At 36.7% G+C, this 19,313-nt stretch overlaps 2 protein-coding genes across 5 annotated transcripts in view; one reads left to right on the top strand and one right to left on the bottom strand.

Annotated features, from left to right (window-relative positions):
* The window catches only part of LOC148845845 (putative cyclic nucleotide-gated ion channel 5), an 89,352-nt gene extending 80,760 nt beyond the window's left edge, over positions 1-8,592 (top strand). For all 4 annotated transcript variants that reach the window (XM_088954778.1, XM_088954780.1, XM_088954779.1 and 1 more), the window contains 2 exons: positions 4,562-4,798; positions 7,609-8,592. In XM_088954778.1, coding sequence (XP_088810904.1) covers positions 4,562-4,798; positions 7,609-8,301 — 930 coding nt within the window. In that variant the 3' untranslated portion in view covers positions 8,302-8,592. The remainder of the gene's footprint in view (positions 1-4,561; positions 4,799-7,608) is intronic.
* Positions 8,593-10,181: 1,589 nt separating this feature from the next.
* Positions 10,182-19,313, bottom strand: part of LOC148845844 (uncharacterized) — a 46,552-nt gene continuing 37,420 nt past the window's right edge. Inside the window, exon 5 of the mRNA XM_088953958.1 lies at positions 10,182-10,450. Coding sequence (XP_088810084.1) covers positions 10,360-10,450 — 91 coding nt within the window. The 3' untranslated portion in view covers positions 10,182-10,359. The remainder of the gene's footprint in view (positions 10,451-19,313) is intronic.

The following is a 19,313-nucleotide window of genomic DNA, read 5'->3' as shown; positions in this document are numbered from 1 at the left end:
TGGCTGCTACCTTCTCCTTCGCCTTCCGTGTTCTCGCTGACAGTCACCTTCTCCAGCTTGGCCAAGACCACTGATAGTGCCGCCTTGATCTCAATGATATCTCCTTCTAGTTTTTCGATACGCTCATCACTAATGGACACTCTCGTCCCCACCATGGTGTCAACCCAAGATTGGGCTCTGATGCCACTTGGTAGGTTTCTGCCTACCTCAAGAGCTTCTTCGAGGGAGCTCAGGCATCCTACAGAAGAGAAGGGAAGAGAAGATGGTTTTTGGTGCTCAAAAGGTAATTCCCTTTATTGCTATTCTACTATTTATAGCCCATTACATCACATGGGTATGATTCAGTTGTTACTAACTGGCTGGCATGGTCCTCTCACGTAGGTCTTTGAATAAGGCTGTATGGGTATCATACTGCTGGGCCGAACAGTGGTAATGGGCCTAGCTGTGCTCCTATCAATTGAGGTGATAGGAGAGTAAAAATGGCAGGTTACAGTCAAGTCCTCTTATAAAGCTCTGGCTTGAAATCAAGTGGAAAGACATCTCCTTGGAGGTCTTTGGGGCAATCCAATTCTTCCTAGAGTTGAAGCATTTGCTTAGCTGGTTGCCATGGACAGCATACTTACCCATGATCACTTATAGAAAAGAAATTTTTATTTGGCAAGTAGATGTGTCCTTTGCGTGTCTGAATCTGAAGATGTAATTCATCTGATGGTTGATTGCATCTTTGTTAGATGTATTTGGATCTTCTTCTTTCGACACTTTAAGGTGGAAGGGTGGGCACCCCGGTCACCTAAGGAAATCTTTAAGCAGTGGCCAGCAATTGATGGGGGAAAGAAAGAGGGTTTGTGTGTTGACATTGGATCAAGACTGTTGGACTGGATGCTGATTCTTCCAAATTTTGAGGATCCCAAAACAGAAGATTTTGGTTCTGATTTTTGGAACACTTTGGATCTATGCTAATTGTATTAAGAGTGGTTGTTTTGCTTGTTTTTTATTGTTTATTTTGTGGTTTTCTTTGTAGCTACAAGCGATGTGCCTTGTCACCCAACCCCTTTGTATCTACTTTCTTCATTAATGAAATATCTTTTTTTATTTATCTTCAAAAAAGCATGGAAGAATAAGAAGTTGAGTGTTGTGGCTGGGTTAAGTGCGGAAACTGAATACTAGGGTATAAAACACAACACACCATGTATGAGTTAATGTGCAAAGCTTGGTTGACAATACAACATTTTATTGGCCAAATAAAAGGGGAAAAATAGTGTGGAGATGTACAAGATTTGCCATTAGCTGGACTATATGGGAAGGAAGGAACCTTAGAACTTTTTCAGACAAGGAGAGAAGCAGTTATTGAAGCTATCGCCATCAGAGCGATCCATTGAATAAAGTTCTTGGATTTATTTGATGACATACCAACGGCTGATTTGTATAAAAGCTGGAAGGAAGTGGGAGGTTTAGTACCTTTTAACAAATCCCAGTTGGTCTCCGCCAGTTAATGGTTTTATCAAACTCATCTTTGATGGTAGCAGTGCAAGGAAACTGGGTCCTTTAGGCATAGAAGGTGTTTTCAGAAACAAGGAGGGCAGAACAATTGCTCTTTATTCAGGTCCAATTGATGTAGATGGCTCTCTGTAAGGGCAGAGACAAGATATGGAAGTAAGACAATAATGGGGTTAGAAAGTGCTAATTCTTTTGCTGATGTACTGGCCAAACAAGGAGTGGGTAGAGAGCAAATGTTTGGTGCTCTACTATAACTTGTTTGAGTGTTTAAATGGGGAGAGTTAAGAGAGCTTGTCACTCTCGTTTTCCATGCCTCTTTGTATTTAATTGTTTTTAGCTTAATAAATTTTCACAGTTATTGATAAAAAGAAGTTTATATTTGTGATAATGAGGCTAGTATGTACATTGTTTCTAATCCATTTTTTTATGGAATGAAACATGGCAGATTTGGTTGTCATTATGTTCTTGAGAAGCTGCTTGACAAGGATGTACTACATATATCTTCTGACAATTAGTTGGCAGATTTTTTTTCCCTTTAACTAAGCTTTTGATTCATCCTTAGGTAGATTTTATTTGTTGGAAGGATTACATGATACATACTCACAATCTCAAGGGGATGTGTTGAAGTATATGTTTTGAGTATTGGGACAGTTTTGTGATTTACCAAGAGGCTTTTTGATCAAGGTTTAAAATGTTGATGTCGGTGGAAATATCGGTCATACAAATATAAGAAACATGTGGGAAATGTCGGAAATATCGTGTGGAAATATTGTAAAAATTATAGACATGTTGGAAACATTTTAAAATATGCAACATATAGAAAAATATTTTATGAAATGATAAAAGAAACATGGGAACACCTTTTTAAATTATTATCTTGTTGCAAATCATTAAACAAAGCTAAGAAACTAAGGTTATAGACAAAAGAATACGTTCTGAAGTTGCCCTGTAAACTTTAAGATTCAGAGCTTCATGATAAAATGAGTTAAAGCAAAATTTTAACTCATAGAAAATGTAAATGATTGTAATAGATAAACAAAAAACTAATATTTAACTTCATGTTTGAAATGAATATTGAAATAGCTCAAAGTGGTAATCATGTAAGTTAGGCAGACAATAAAATTGTTACTTAACATATTTACAATATTGTAGCAACTTGTGTTATAATACTATCTCTTGGACTCCACATAGTATTGGTAGTGTTCACTGGGAAATATGTTGATTTCAGTAAAGTTTCATGTCGCTACCCATGGAAATGGAGAAACTATTTGCTGTACTCCACATAGTGTTGGTTGTGTTCATTGGGGAAATGTTGATTCCTGTAAAATTTCGTGTCGCTACCCATGGAAATGGAAATATTCCATGGAAATATTAGGGAAATTAGGGACATTTTAAACCATGCTTTTGATAGAAGTGGTTAAATTGAATGGCATTGTTTTGTCTTTGAGACTAAGGAGGCTGTGAGTTCTTTAATGGCTGAAGCTGAAGTTGGGTCGACCACTACACTCAAATATTATTCAGTTATTTTATCAATAAAAACAATGCAATAAGTCTCTCTCTCTCTCTCACGTCCATTTGAAGGAATCAGATAGGGCTGAGGTTCTTTTTTTTATCAATAGTTGAGGTCCTTTCTTTATGTTGTTCCTGTGAAGAGATGCTTACCGTCTCTTATTTCAATGGATTATTGTTCAATGCTGTGAGTGGATTATTGCTTATTTGTGAACATTTGTTAGTACTATTCCATTTGTGGGTTCCTCTTTCGGTTTGGGTTTTTTTTTTTTTTTTGCTGTCACGTTTTACATGGATATCCAGATAAAGCAATAACGCATTCAGAAGATTTATTTGTTCTTTTCAACCATGGTTTTTATTTTTCTTTGGAGATATTCTAGATTTACATATCACATCTGGTCTAATTAACAAGAAAATAAAATGTATTATTCAAGGGATTTGTTTTAGAAATAAACATATAATCTATTGGCTATTTTCTTCAATTTTTCTTTGGAGGTGGTGTAAGTGAAGGGTATATCAGCATTCATGCAAAGTGTTGTTAATTGTTCTGCTATAAATACTGTTTTATTTTCTAAGGCTCTACTGAATTATGCATTATAAGTATGCTTGCAAGTCATTATATTGATTGTATGTCTACTTGTCATCTATGGAGTAACTGTTATCCTGTTCAACATTTTTTTGGTTTTTTTTTTTTTTCGCTGTCACATTTTACATGGATATCCAGTGATAAAGCAATAAGGCATTCAGAAGATTTTTTTGTTCTTTTCAACCATAGTTTTTATTTTGCTTTGGAGATATTCTAGATTTACATATCACATCTGGTCTAATTAACAAGAAAATAAAATGTATTATTCAAGGGATTTGTTTTAGAAATAAACATATAATCTATTGGCTATTTTCTTCAATTTTTCTTTGGAGGTGGTGTAAGTGAAGGGTATATCAGCATTCATGCAAAGTGTTGTTAATTGTTCTGCTATAAATACTGTTTTATTTTCTAAGGCTCTACTGAATTATGCATTATAAGTATGCTTGCAAGTCATTATATTGATTGTATGTCTACTTGTCATCTATGGAGTAACTGTTATCCTGTTCAACATTTTTTTGGTTTTTTTTTTTTTTCGCTGTCACATTTTACATGGATATCCAGTGATAAAGCAATAAGGCATTCAGAAGATTTTTTTGTTCTTTTCAACCATAGTTTTTATTTTGCTTTGGAGATATTCTAGATTTACATATCACATCTGGTCTAATTAACAAGAAAATAAAATGTATTATTCAAGGGATTTGTTTTAGAAATAAACATATAATCTATTGGCTATTTTCTTCAATTTTTCTTTGGAGGTGGTGTAAGTGAAGGGTATATCAGCATTCATGCAAAGTGTTGTTAATTGTTCTGCTATAAATACTGTTTTATTTTCTAAGGCTCTACTGAAAGTATGCTTACAAGTCATTATATTGATTGTATGTCTACTTGTCATCTATGGAGTAACTGTTATCCTGTTCAACATTTTTGTTGTGTGAAGATGCTCATATTGGTACTTGCTTTACTGTATAGACGTATCTTCAATCTCTTACAATTCGGCTTGAGGAGATGAGAATCAAAAGGCGTGATTCAGAACAGTGGATGCATCATCGATTGCTGCCACAAGATCTGCGTGAGCGAGTTAGACGGTATGATCAGTACAAATGGTTAGAAACACGAGGGGTAGATGAAGAGAATTTGGTTCAGAGCCTACCAAAGGACCTTAGGAGAGATATCAAACGGCATCTTTGCTTGGCTTTAGTTAGAAGGGTAACTGTTTCATGTTCTCTCTCTCTCTCTCTCTCGCTCGCTCTCTCTCTCTCTCTTGGGGGGGAGGGGGGTAGTCAGTATGGGTGATCATTTCTAGCCTGGCCTGACCTGTTCCACAAATTTCAGGGCCAGGCTTGGCCTACTATATATTTATATACTAGTATACTACATATATAAACTTTATATACATGCATATATTTGTTTTATTTTATACTATATGACAAGTTATATATAAATATTATAAAATCACAAGTAAAATATATTATATGATATTTTATATTTACACAAAGGGGATTAAACTTGGAAAAAAGATGAGGAAATCAAGGAAAGATTGAAAAACTATTTTGAAAAATTATTAAATGAACATGTAGAGAGCACTAGCAGAAGAGAGGTTAGTCATACTAATAGTGTTGGAAATAACATGTACCTTCTTAAGAATAGAATTGCTGAAGTAAAAGAGATGCTAATAAGATGAAGAAGAGAAAAGTGTTAAGACAAGATGGTATTCCAATGGAGGTGCAGAAAAGTATGGGAGAGGCAAGCTTATTATGGCTAACTAGGCTATTTAATAAGATAATAAAAGAAAAAAATGAATGGAGAAAGAGTAGTATGGTGCCCATAGTTAAGAACAAAGGTGATATATAAAGTTGTAAAAACTACCAGGGAATTAAACTAGGGCTATTAACAAAATTTTACAAACCAATTAAACCGACCAAACCGGACCGATTCAACCCGAGACAGTCTGCTTTTAAAAGAAGTTGGTTTCTGTTAGGAAAATGTTAGATGCCAGCCTGCTGTACCCATTTTTCTGACGTGCAAAAAGTTGAAATCCAAAAACTTATAATATTAAAAAGGACTGAAATCAGAAATGAAAAATTCTAAAGACAAACTTTGCACTGTGCTCCACCATAAGATAAGCTGACTCTGAACTGTTGAAGAAACAGGGCTCAAGAATCAAGGTTCTTTCCTTAATCAATGTCTTGGAGATTTGGAGTCCCCTTCCCTTATTAAGTAGGTGAAAATGCTAAAGTCAATTTTTGTATTCCCAAGATAGAGCATTAAAAGCTGCAACAACTGACTTCAGTTCTGTTTAATTCAAACTGACAAAACCTATGTCAATAATTAAAATTTTAAAGCTGGCTTTACTTTGGAATGATTAGTTTCAGTTGACCTCTAAATCAACCCGATAGTTTTGTTTTGGTTGGCAATGTTAAGTGAAACTGAACCAAACTGACACATGAACAGCCCTCATAAGCAAGGTTCAAAATATCAATACACCCAATACGCCTACTGGCGTATCAGGCGATATCGGTAGTTGTTTTTTGCCTTTTTTTATTTTTTTCAAAACCAGTTCAGGGGGGGGGGGGGCGGTTTAAGGCTCCTTCACCCCCTGAACCAGTCAGAACCCCGATACTCCCCCTGTAGGGGCGTATCGGGAATCCACCGGCATGAACGTATCAGCCGATATGGGCAATATGTATCGATACTTTGAACCTTGCTCATAAATCATATTATGAAACTTTGGGAGAGAATAATTGAGTAATTGTTTTGGGTTTCTATGTAATTTTGTTATTGATTTTATGGGATGACAGTCCTTCATCTGCTTGTACTAATCTTAATCTATAAGCAATTATAATAAAATATCTCTTTTGCTGATCAATAAAAGTAATTGAGCAAAGGTTATATCATGAAACAAGTATATCAAAGAACCAATTTAGGCTTATACCAGGGAGATCAACAATAGAAAATATTTTTCTTTGAGACGATTGATAGATAAGTTCAGAGAGAAGAATGATCTCCATAGATTCAGCACTTAGCCCTTATTTATTTGCGTTGATCGTAGATGAATTGACTAAACATATTTAGGAGGAGGTCCCATGGTGCTTGCTGTTTGTTGATGACATTGTTTTAATTGATGAAACTAATGAAGAATTAAATGCAAATGGACTAAAACGGTTTTTAAGTTTATTGATAAAAAAACATTTTTTAAGTTTACCCTAGAAACAAATGGTTTTAAAATATGTGGGACTAAAACGGAATATATGATATGTGATTTTAATAATAATAGGAGTGCAAATGAGGATACACTTAGGATTGGAGAATGGAGATCAAGAGATAGCACAATGTGACATTTTCCGATAACTTGGTTTAGTAATTCATAACAAGGGAGAGATTGAGGAGGATGTTGCCCATAGAATGAGTACGGGACAGGTAAAATGGAAGGGTGCATCTGGAGTCTTGTGTGATAGATGAACACCACTTAGATTGAAGGAAAAAATCATAAAACGGTTGTAAGGCCAGTTATATTGTATGGAGCAAAATGTCGTGCAGTCAAGAAAAAACATGTCCAAAATATGAGTGGTAGAGATGTGTATGCTGAGATGGATGAGTGGAAAAACTAGAAAGGATAAGGTTATAAATGAAGCCATTTGAAAGAACATAAGAGTAACTCAATAGGTAATAAAATGTGAGAAAGTAGACTAAGATGGTTTGGTTTGTCATGTGCAAAGACCATACCAACAATACTTCTAAGAAGGATGATTGTAGTAGTTAAAATGTTTTAAGTGCCCACAATTTAATAATGGACATGACATTAGACAGAACAAAACGGTCAACTATTATGTTATACACCATATAATACACATTATAACATATGATTTAAGTGCCCGTTATTTAATAATGTTGTATTTATACAATTATAGCATTTTTATACATATATTATACACCCTATATTACCTGGACGGCTGGAACATTAATCCAAGTACTTTATTTGTCATTATCTCGCATTCATTGTGTTTGCATGTTGTCAGGTACCCTTGTTTGAGAAAATGGATGAGCGATTACTAGATGCCATTTGTGAGCGGCTGAAACCAAGTTTGTACACTGAGAGAACTTACATCGTCCGGGAAGGTGATCCAGTGGATGAGATGCTCTTTATCATACGCGGTCGCCTGGAGAGTGTGACTACCGATGGTGGGAGGAGTGGGTTTTTTAACCGTAGTCTACTGAAGGAGGGAGATTTCTGTGGAGAGGAGCTCTTAACCTGGGCATTGGATCCCAAGTCTGGTTCTAACCTCCCATCCTCTACCCGTACAGTCAAGGCTTTGACGGAGGTGGAGGCTTTTGCCTTGATAGCAGAAGAGTTGAAATTTGTTGCTAGTCAGTTTAGACGCCTTCACAGCAGACAAGTTCAGCACACTTTCCGTTTCTACTCACAGCAATGGAGGACATGGGCTGCCTGCTTTATACAAGCAGCATGGCGTCGTTATACCAAGAGAAAACTTGCAGAGCTTCGACGTAAAGATGAAGAGTCAGATGGGGCGGGTAGTGAGAGTGCTACTGCTGTGGGTTCAACCAGTCTTGGTGCGACAATTTTTGCATCTCGTTTTGCAGCTAACGCTATGCGAGGGGTCCATAGACTTCGAAATTCAAAGGGTACCAGAGAATTAGTGAAGCTGCAGAAGCCTCCGGAACCTGACTTCAGTGCTGATGACGCAGATTGAACTGTTGTGAAACGATGAAGACAGTTGACGATGTTTCACCTGTCCTTTCAATGGGGCTTAATATGTAAGCAGTAAACCTGGTCAAGTTTCAATTAGATTTGATTAATATGGCCTAGATGATATTGGCAACTTGTATATGTGGATCTTGTGGTTCTGGTCAACCTACATGCTATGCTGTAACCAAGAGGGACGGATGTTCCTAACTTCCTGCAACCTTCGTCTGTGCAAAGATGCCAGACCCCCTTCCCCCCAACCAAAAAAAAGGCAGAAAAAATGTTAATTATTTAAATATATTTCCATTCCCCAACAAATCATAATCAACAAAAGAAAAGGCAATAATAAGAGGGCTAATTTAAATAAAACCTTAGAGGCCTTGGGGTTAATTCTGTGATTCTTGACAATTCAAGTTAACTTATATGGTGCTAATTTTCAGAACGATCAAAAACTGGGAAAGCTTGGGGGCTATGTCCAACGTCCCCTAAATAAAGACCCTTTATGGGGTCTATTTTCAAGAGTCATAAAGTTGCCTTGTTTTGATATACGCTTACGTAGAAACTATTTAGTTCCTAATTTTTTGGTAGAAGCACAATTGTTTTCCTAAAATGATATTAAACCTCCTCTTAAGTTTGGCAATTGTAATCACCTCTCTCCATCTTTCTTATACAGTTGCATGTAGACCCTTATCTTAGAATCCTTTCTCCAAAATATCTATGAAGTTGTACAGAAAAAAACAATGCACACTATGAAAAAGAAGAAAAGAGCATAAAATTGCAGTTTTACCTTTTAGTTATTAATTGCAATTAACAATTAAATGATGCTCAATATCAGGCGTTACTGTTAAATGTTGAGCAAGGAGCTAATGTAAGGAGGTAGTGATGCAAAACATTATAAGCATGCAAATCAGAGTGAGAGTGAGGTGCGAAATGAGAATGAGTCACAAGACATTGGGGCGCAAGATAGGAATAGGATGAGATGGAATTGTGTCCCAGTCGCAACAAAAAAATGTCCTAAAAATTCCAGATTGTTTGCATAGATTTCCACCCAACAAAAAAAAGTTCCAACACATTCAACATGCTGTGTCCACACATCTCATACATGGGGGATCCCAGTCTTACGGTGCGGTGTGGATGCAAATCATGCTGGGATAGTTGTTGGGAGGAGATCCCAAATCCCTGAATGTAGGGTATTAGTAACAACTAACAAGTAACAACTACACATGTAAATGTGTATGGTGAGAAGAATAAATAAACAATAAAATGTCAGCATCAATAACAACCACTTGGAGATGAGATCTTACAAATTAGGTTGAGCTGTCTAAATATTACAAATTGAAAAAGACTATCTATATATCCTTGCCATTAAAGGTATGAATGAGCTTGTGAAGCCCTTTTGGATTAAAATATCCCTATTTTTTAATTCAATACTTTAATTGAGTCATGGGTGTTGTGTGGCATCCGGTGCCATGCAGGAGTGCAACTTGGGTCGGGTTTGGATTGGAAATTTGTTAAATTTTCGACGGGTCTGAAGCCTAATCCAACTCGATATAGTTCAAATTATTCAAGTTGGACAACATGACTGGAAGCCCAGCAATGCAATGCACCAGATCATTTACATGTCATCACCACCGCATCAGACTCCAGCTCATGCCAAGTAGGATTGTTCATTGCTAGAAATGCCCAAGCATTCTGATTTTTTTAATGTTTTGAATACTAAAAGACTCTCTTAGCAAGAAGCTAGCCATTGGCATTGAAATGCCTAACTGGTACTGATGTGGCAGTATTTCAAGTTCAAAAGACAATGGAGCCAAACATGCCCTATATTTTCATTAAAAAACAAATTCCTGTACTCTTAGAATTTATTCATCAAAAGAGATACCACGCTTCAGCTAAAACAATTCTTTCTACTTATGAAATTTATAGCAGTATGATAAAACAAAATTATACAGCAGAAGGAAAATCGGGCAGTATTTAATTCTCGATAGCCTTTGAATTTGAGATCTTTAAGAAGTTCACAAGCAGTAAAGGCTGACATTTTAAACTTAATACATTAGTATTCTACTTAATGCCTTCTTGTTTTAACCTCATTTTTCAAAAGCATCATCCCCGAGAGCTTGTTGATCTCATAGAGAAGTCCGGCAGAGAACAAAAAACTGTATTGGAAGAGGGAAAAGGGAACAATTAGTAACATTGTTCTTTTATAAATGTCATAATATAATCATCAGTAACATTTTCTTGTGCATGTTTGTGCAATATCAAAAAATGGATAAACTAGAAACATATTAATAATGAAAAGAAAAAAAAAAAAAGAAAAAGAAAACCCACTAAGGTTCAAGAGGCAAATACAACCTTTGATCTCCCAAAGGAGAAGGTGGTGCCAGCAGATTTTCTGGTAAAATATCTACCCAATGTAATTCAGATCCTTGTTTGGAGGAGCAGGAGCTATTTTTAAATGAAAAGTTAGTTAATTCATACATGACAGCTCATCAGTGTTGCATGAACTGGCCAAATGGATGTGTCAATGTCCAACATGCCTCAGACCATGAATTCTTGAGGACATTCCTATGTAACAATCCCTTTTTATCTCCTAACTTATCTGACATAAATGACAACTAATGTACAAGATGAACACCATTATTCATATCAAATGTTACTTGTAACAAAGGCAACATTTTTTGCAGGCTTATGATGTTAGAATTCAAAAACATTTTCCATAGATGTGTCCACGAGTCTATGCTTTCTCATCTTGCTGAGTCAAGGCTCTTGGATATGCACCAGATTCCAACACCCTTGTCCATGTCCATACAGCACTGCTGCCCATGCTACAATCTCTTAAGAGTACTCTATTTTCTCATAAGGAGTTCATCTCTACTACTACTAGTGTATTTGTACCTATGGCTACCAATCTCATTGAAGCTTTGCCTCAACCCAAGTGAAACAGGTACTAATGCTTATGGAAATGGAAGCTCTAGATGCATACTGCACTGGAAGTAGGAATTAGACCAATACAAGGAAGCAAAATGTGGATTTTAATAACGAGTAATCCCAAGTTCAAACAAGTTCTTATAAATGAAAGGTGCAAAAACACACAGGGTATCATTGGAATGATGGAAAGAAAGAGCTCATCTATTCATAACTTGGATCATAAGATGTCTTTCCATTTGTACAATGACTTCTGAGTTATGATACCCAAACACAAATATTGACACGGAAACAAATATAAGAAACAGGAATGACTATCAATTTCCTAAAATCCTATACACAGATATGGGTACATTATCCAATAAAGAATGCTAATATCACGTTTTTATTAACTTTTGGAGTTCAATGTCAATTTCTTAAAACTTATGTCTTGCTTAATTTAATTAAAATTGTAAAATACATAAGTTGTAACATGTACTAATAGCAATAGGGGGTACTCTAGTTGTTTTAACTTTTGTTATATTCTGTCAGACCACCCTAATATAAATAATAAGCTGTTTCTCCTATCCTTCTATCTTCCTCTCCTCTTGTCTTTCTTTGATTGTTGTGCTGGATTATATGGTACCAAAGCAGGGACTGTAAGTGATCAAGGTTTTTCCTTCTTCCCTCAACTGGGCATTCCTTTTTTGGTTGGTGATCAGAGGAGAGTCTCGATCTAATCTGAAACTCTTTTTTCTCCCTTTCTTCTTCTCTCCTTGGTTTATAATGGTGGTATAAGGGGGCTGTCTGGCTACTCTTTCCTTTCGTGGATTGTATGATAAGATTTGGGCAAAGAGGTGTATACTCGAAGTCCTTTAGAAGGTTTCTCGGTATGTTTTCTGCAACATAGAGTGTGATAAGGGCTGGTTGGTGTTACAAACATTGTTTTAGTAATTGGCTGAACTGTTGGGGCTGTATTTCAGTTCTGGAATTTCCTTTTTAAGGCCTGTGGGGGCTAGGGGGCTATTTGTATTGAGCTGCATTAGTTTCCAGGGCTCGTGGTACTTGGTAGCAGCTTCTGGGGGTACTTTCCCATCCTTCACACCTAATAGCAGTATGGATAATGCTGGTTTTCCTACTTCCATCATACCCCTTGATGGCTTAAACTACTTGGAGTGGGACTAGGAGAATAGCATGATCATGACTTGGCTGCTTTCCTCTATGCAACCCCAGCTGAGAAAGAATTTTATATTGGCAGAGACTGCTCATGAAATCTAGGAGAAAGTGAAAGCTAAATATGCTGAGCAGAGACATTATGCTAGAGTATATCAGTTACTTGCACAATCTTCTACTTGCAAGCAGGGATAGAAGAGCTTATCTGCATATTACTCGATTCTCATTTCCATGTGAAAAGTGATGGACCAAGACTATTGAATGAAAGAGAACTGACAAGGATGCAAAGGCTTACAAGAAGCAAATATTACAAAATAGAGCTTTTGCTTTCTTGGCTGGTCTCAACCTTATATATGAACCTATTCGAGTGCAGATATTAGGAAGTAAGGCGCTACCCTCAATCCAAGAAGTATATGCCCCTGCTCAGTCTGAAGAAAGCAAACAAAGTTCTATGAATCCTCTTGAGGGGGAGTAGATTGCCTTGGCAGCCAAGGGTGGTAATAGTGGCTATAAGAAGAGTGATGGGAGCAAAAAGATTGAGCGAGACCAAAAAGGACAAGCCTTTTTATGGTCATTATAAGTGTCCTAGGCATACTAGAGAAACATGCCGGAACCTTGTTGGGAAGACAGAAACCTGGAAAGAACCAAGCCCCTTAGAAGTTCAATGCAGGTAGTGTGGCTACCAAGAGTCTCAAGGTGGTGGTGGTTCTACTTGTTCCTCTCAAGAGCACCCTACAAATTCTAACGCTGAGGAAGATATCATTAGTTATCTGAGAAAGCAGTTGGAGCAATGTGATAGAGCCTTGTGGTAGTTGGAGGGAGTATCTTCTCCTCCTTCTACCTCTTTTGCATCTACATCAAGTAATATTGCCTCTGCCTTCAATGTGTATTACCCCTGAGACCCGAGTTCCTTGGTTTATTGACTTAGGGGCATCCAATCACAAGACTGGTAAGTCCAACTTTTTTACCTCATATAGTCTTCTCTCATGAAGGGATAAATTAGAATTGTAGATGGTTCTTTCTCCACCATTGCAATGTCAGAGTCAGATCTAGAGACAGAGAGAAGGAGAAAACAGTAAGTGTTGGGTGTGTCAAAAAGTGACAGTCAACACCCAGAGAAAAGTATTTACATTAAATGATGAAAGGGCCATTCAGTCCCCAATGTACAAAAAGTGTATATAGTGTACAAAAGAATAAGAGAAGATTCTAATGTTACAATGTATTGAAAAGAAAAAAAAAAAATCCCTCTATCCTTCGTTGTCCTCTATTACCCCCGAGACCCGAGTTCCCTTGGATTACTGACTTAGGGGCATCCAATCACAAGATTGGTAAGTCCAACTCCGTTACCTCATATAGTCTTCTCTCAGGAAGGGATAAAGTAGACTTATAGATGGTTCTTTCTCCACCATTGCAGTCCAAGGAATTGTATCCTTCCCCCATGGCCTTGACCTTTTACACATTCTAAATGCTCCCAAGTTACTCATTCACCTTTTTCTATCAGTAGTATTATAATGAATTGTTGTTTAACATTCTTTCCTACTTCTTGTGTCTTTCAGAATTTGACTCGGGGAGGACAATTTGTAGAGGGAACATGGTTGATGGCCTTTACATGTTGGAGAATAAAATTGATCCAAATATAGTTGAGCCCTCTATTTTGAAGTTGGTCCATGAGTCAATGTAATAAAAAACAAGTCAATTTGTGGCATAGTTGACTTGGTCATTTGTCTTTTGAGTCTTTAAAGTAGTTATTCCTAGATTTATTTAAACGTCTATACTTTGTTTTTTGTGTCAAACATGTCAGTTGAGAAAGCACTGTAGAAAATATGTGGAAAGTTACATTTCCTCCCTTAGAAATATGTCAGTTGAGTGTCAAACATGTCAATTTCCATTAGGAGCCTAGGGAACTTCAACTTCATTGTGAGATATAGTGGTTGAGCACTTAGAAAGAAGATTATCATTGTGGAAGGGAAATTACCTAAGGGAGGAAACGAAACTTCCCACATATTTTTATCTATATTACCCTTACCTGCAAAAAATGACTAAAAGGCTAGAAAAAGTTACAAACAAAAATCTTTTGTAAGGGGTGGAGGGAGCAACATAAAATTCCATCTGGTAGAATGTGACAAGATTTTTATTCCTAAAATTGTTGGTGGTTTGGGAATTCAAAAGCTAAGGGTGATGAACATGTAGAGACAGGGACAGTGAGGGTTAAAGTTGTAATTTTACTTCTTGTTGTACATATTCTTTCATTTTTTTATTTTGTATCATACTTCTTGTATTTTAGGGAAAGAATTGTCCTTTTACTTCACAATAATATAAACATTATTTTCTTGGTGTGGTCAACCCATCAGACACACCTCAAATCTGTTCATCTTCTCTAGTTCGAACTACACTAACATGGTATCAGAGTAGGTTCAATTCTCTTGCTATTGATTTCAACCCTCTTTCTTTTCTGTTAAGCATCGACCAGGTCTCTCTTTTTTGCTTAATTGCACTGGTATAGCATATCTTCTTGGACTGTTTCTATCAACAAGATCTGATTTTTCTGGACCAGGACACCATTTAGGTCAATATTCTTTTGGTTTCTCTCAAGTGGCTGATCAGTTTGGGATAAGATCCGAGATCTTGTGTCATCCTAGGCTGCTCTTTCAGCCCCTATTTTTTGGTGAAGATTAGATCTGTTTTTCTAGGGTTATGATCCCTTCTCTTGTTTGATTTCTCTGAGAACTTTACCTTTTTGGATTGTCAAAGGACTTTCACTTATTTTCAGCCTTCCTGTGATTGTCCTCTTCACTCTATTGCTCTCAATGGCTTCTGAAAGAGATGATGTACTTTCCCATTAAGTTTGATGGCACCACTACTGGGTTTGTTAATATTTGGACAGAGTATGAACTTGTTCGCACTAAAGGAGTACTTTTGACAGGAGAAAAGTAATGCACTTTCTTATGCATCCCCATCCTAAATATGAAATAGTAAGATCAAATATTCTATGTAGGGACACTATACCGACCCTTGATATTATCCTTTGTGAGTTGCTTCAGGAAGAAACTAGAATGATCACTCAGTTGGAAATGAATGCTATGATTGATGGTGTGGAGACTATGTTTTTTAGCAAATAGCAACAGATGAGTCCAAATCGAAGGACTTATCAAAAGTACAATGTTATGAATGTAAGGAGTTTGGGCATGTGATATCTCACTGTAGAAAGAACACCTACACTTATTGCAAGCATGGACATATTATTACCGAATGTCCTACTAGGCCACCTAAGGGAAACCAGTCTAGAGGAAAGAAAAATCAGCGCAGGGCCTACTAGACTATTGTTGAGGGATTAGATAATGCATCATCTTCCATTGCTTAGATCAAGAGTGACACTACTAATGTTATGACTGAAGAGAAGATTCGGTGAGTGTCCTCAACAATTCATTTCTGCTTTTGGCTTGTCTGGTGAGTGTACCTATTATTGTGCATCCCCTAGTCATCTCTAGATCATAGATTCTAGTGCTTCCAATCATATGATGGGGACCAGTTGTCAGTCTTCTTACCCCCTCCCTTCTAGTAAGCATATAGTTACAACCAATAACGAGAAAATTGATATTGAGGGTTGTAACGATCTATTCTTGTCTACCTCTCATTCTCCCCCTTTCAAATGCCTCAAATTTTATTTGTTCCTAAGCTTACTACCAATTTAATATCTGTTGGTCAACTTGTTGAACATGGCCATATTGTCACTTTCTCACATGATCATTGTTTGATATAGGACCAGCACACTAGGAATAGAATCACAACAAATAGAAGGATCAAACAGCTGAGATGAGGATTGAGGAAAGACTATTGAGAGTTTAGTTTGCCTCTCTCTCCTCAAGTTTATTATTTTCCCCCTAAGGTAGAAAAAAATGGGATGAGGCTTGAAGTTAGACACACGCATGGCATAGTTGTCAAGGTGATGCTTAGGTGACAAGAGGCCCTTGGAGGTTTTCCTCGCCTAATTGCCAAGCAGTTTTGTGCATTGTGTTATAAAATATTTTTATATTCTTAGTTTTTTGAGATTATATAATTATAAAATAGACATTATTAAAGTATAATATTCATTTTGTGTGTTTATATACTAATTTCTTTTTATTATTTTATTATTTGTTAGGGTTTAAACAACGCAAACATTGCTAAATGTTGTATTTCTTTTTTACTTTTCCTATAAGAAAATAGGGGTTCAGACCCCATATTTTTTGAATTTTCTTTGCTTTCTTCTTTTTCTTACAAACATGTTGATTTTCTATACTTCAACATGAAGTTTATACTTTTCTTATGAAAATTATGGATAATTATTAAGGAAATATGGTTATGGAACCTAGGGAACTACCCTAGGATATATGTTTTTCACTTAAAAAAATCCAGCGCCTAGGCAACAAGGTGCTCCCCTGTCACCTACCTAGCCTCACCTTGGTACCATGAAAACTATGATCCATGGATATATAAATTCCCTGAGAAGCAGGGTCATAACACTTACCCCTTCTGAGTAGTAGGATATCCAAGGAAAATGCATGGTATAGGAAGATCAAGCTTACCACAAGACAGCTAAGTAATGAACAAAGCAACAGCGTCCAAAAGTCCCAATAGGAATAAAAAACAACAAGGGTTGAGGAATAGTGAGTACAGCATCTACCCAAAGTCTCCTAAGAACACTGGAGAATGTGTGTTAACATGTGGTTGATCAAATATGCAATAGTGAGTACAGCATCTACCCAAAGTCTCCTAAGAACACTCATGTAACATTATTCCTTGAGTAACCTCTAAAAGATGCCTATTTTTTCTTTGGCAACAAATTTCTGTGGAGGTGTTCTAGGATAGGAGGTTTGATGTATTGCCCCATTCTCAACAAAAAAAGTGATTCACATCTCCTCTAAAATATTCTCAAGCATTGTCAGAGTGGAAAATTTGGGTATCTACATGAAATGGCATGAAAATTATTCTATGGAAGTCTTGTATTATCTTTGGAACCTCATCTTGCAACTCAAGCAAGTAAATGCATGTATATTGTGAATGATCATCAATGAGACTGATAAAATATCTATATCCGCCCTCAGCAAGTACAAATGTGGAGCCCTCAACATCAGAATAGACAACATAGAAAGGAAAATCCACTCTTTTATTACTTGGCAAAAAATTTGTTCTACAATGTTTGTTTGTTTGACATGTAAGGCACTGAAGAGAATACAGAGAAATAGACTTAAACAACTCAGGAAACAGCACCTTTAACAAAGAAAATGAGAAATGACTCAAACAACAATGCCATAATAATATCTGAGTTTTATTACAAGGACTAACAGACTGATTCATGAGACTAGTAGATTTATTTGCCTTCAAAACAGCTTCATCTCCTAATATGTACAGGCTGCCAACTACATGTCCTTTACCAATTGTTCTCCCCAAAGTCAAACCCTAGAACACACAAAAATCAAAGAAGGTCGCACAACAATTTAAGGATTTAATGATGCAACTAATAGACAAAAGGTTTATGAGAAGTTTAGGCTCTGTTTGGAAAGAGTGCAAATACAAAAATGATCAGTACAAATGCAAATATGTCTGGTTCATGAAAATACAAAGTTGGTTTAGTTTTGTAAAGATAATTTTGTACTCTTGCCAAATGATTTTTGGTTGTGATAGGTACAAACACAAATCCCGATATTGAAATACATCTTTTTAACATTGATCAACTTTGCTCTCATTTTTTTATCTGCAAAAAAGATTGATTCATTAATTAAAATGTGGAGTTAATTACAAATTGATGACCCAATAGTCATCCCCAAGGATTACAACCCAAGTTATAATGAGGCCCAATATAGTTGCTTCCTTGCAGCCCCTTGTTTGGCTAAAGTATCTGCTAACCCATTTGCACTCCTCCTGATCCACCTAAAATCAGCATTTATATCATTTGCTAATTTCTCCACTTCTCTGAAGATATGCTTGAGGGTCCATGGGACATGTCTATTGCATTTTGCCCAAGAGATAACAACTTTTGAGTCCCCTTCCACTTCCACTTGATGAAAACCCAATTGCTTTGCCAATCGGAGGCCTTATAATAATGCCAATAACTCAGCCTTTGTTGAGTTTGTAATACCAATTGGCCCTGAATATTGAGCCAATATCTTGCATTCTTCATTTTGATTGCTCCCCCAATTCCTGCCACTCTCGGGTTGCCCATAGAGTTTCCATCAAAATTCAGTTTTACTTTGGTTACCTCTGGTGGTTTCCACTTGACTCTTATAGTTTCCTTGCCCCTAGAGGACTGTGCTATCTCTTTCCATGCCCTTTGGATGTCAGTTACAGAGAAAACTTGAAAACTGTCCAAGGTTTTTATCCACAATGCTACTCTCGGTTTTATGTCGTCAATGACCTCTTCCAAAGCTCTTATTTTGAATGCAACCATGCCTTGATATATGTGTTTGCTGTCATTTTCAAGACATAAATGCACTCTTACCAAACACTAGCAAAACTGAACCAGCATTTGAACTCTTCCCAAACAGAGCCTTAGGAACATGATGAATAGGGTCCAAATTGATTCGAATTAGGAGAGAGACAGTTCCTTGGCCAGCAATGGTAGAATGAGAACTACTTACTAACCTCACGTTATCCCTACTAGAAAATAAATGGTATGAGGTGAACAAGTTTGGATTACTGATTGTAATGGTTAGAAGCCCCAGAATAAATGATCCAAGGGGTTTGAGATGTAGCGGATACATGGAAGACAAAGGCCTGGTTACCTGAACTGGTTGCATAGGAGGTAGAGCCATAGAGGGAATAATAAAGGTCTCCTCTAGATGACGAAGTGCCCTACCATATTCATCCAATTGATCTTTCAATGCATTTAGTATTTCCTACTTTGGTGCAGGACCTAGAGAGCATTCATTTGCTTTTTTTTTTTTTGGCTTCTTCTGAAAATTC

This window comes from Nelumbo lutea, chromosome 7 (genome assembly GCF_056320005.1).
Source record: "Nelumbo lutea isolate HS-2025 chromosome 7, American lotus-T2T, whole genome shotgun sequence".
NCBI lineage: Eukaryota > Viridiplantae > Streptophyta > Magnoliopsida > Proteales > Nelumbonaceae > Nelumbo > Nelumbo lutea.
The sequence above is the reverse complement of the archived record's forward strand: the minus strand, read 5'-3'. Positions and strand labels throughout refer to the sequence as shown.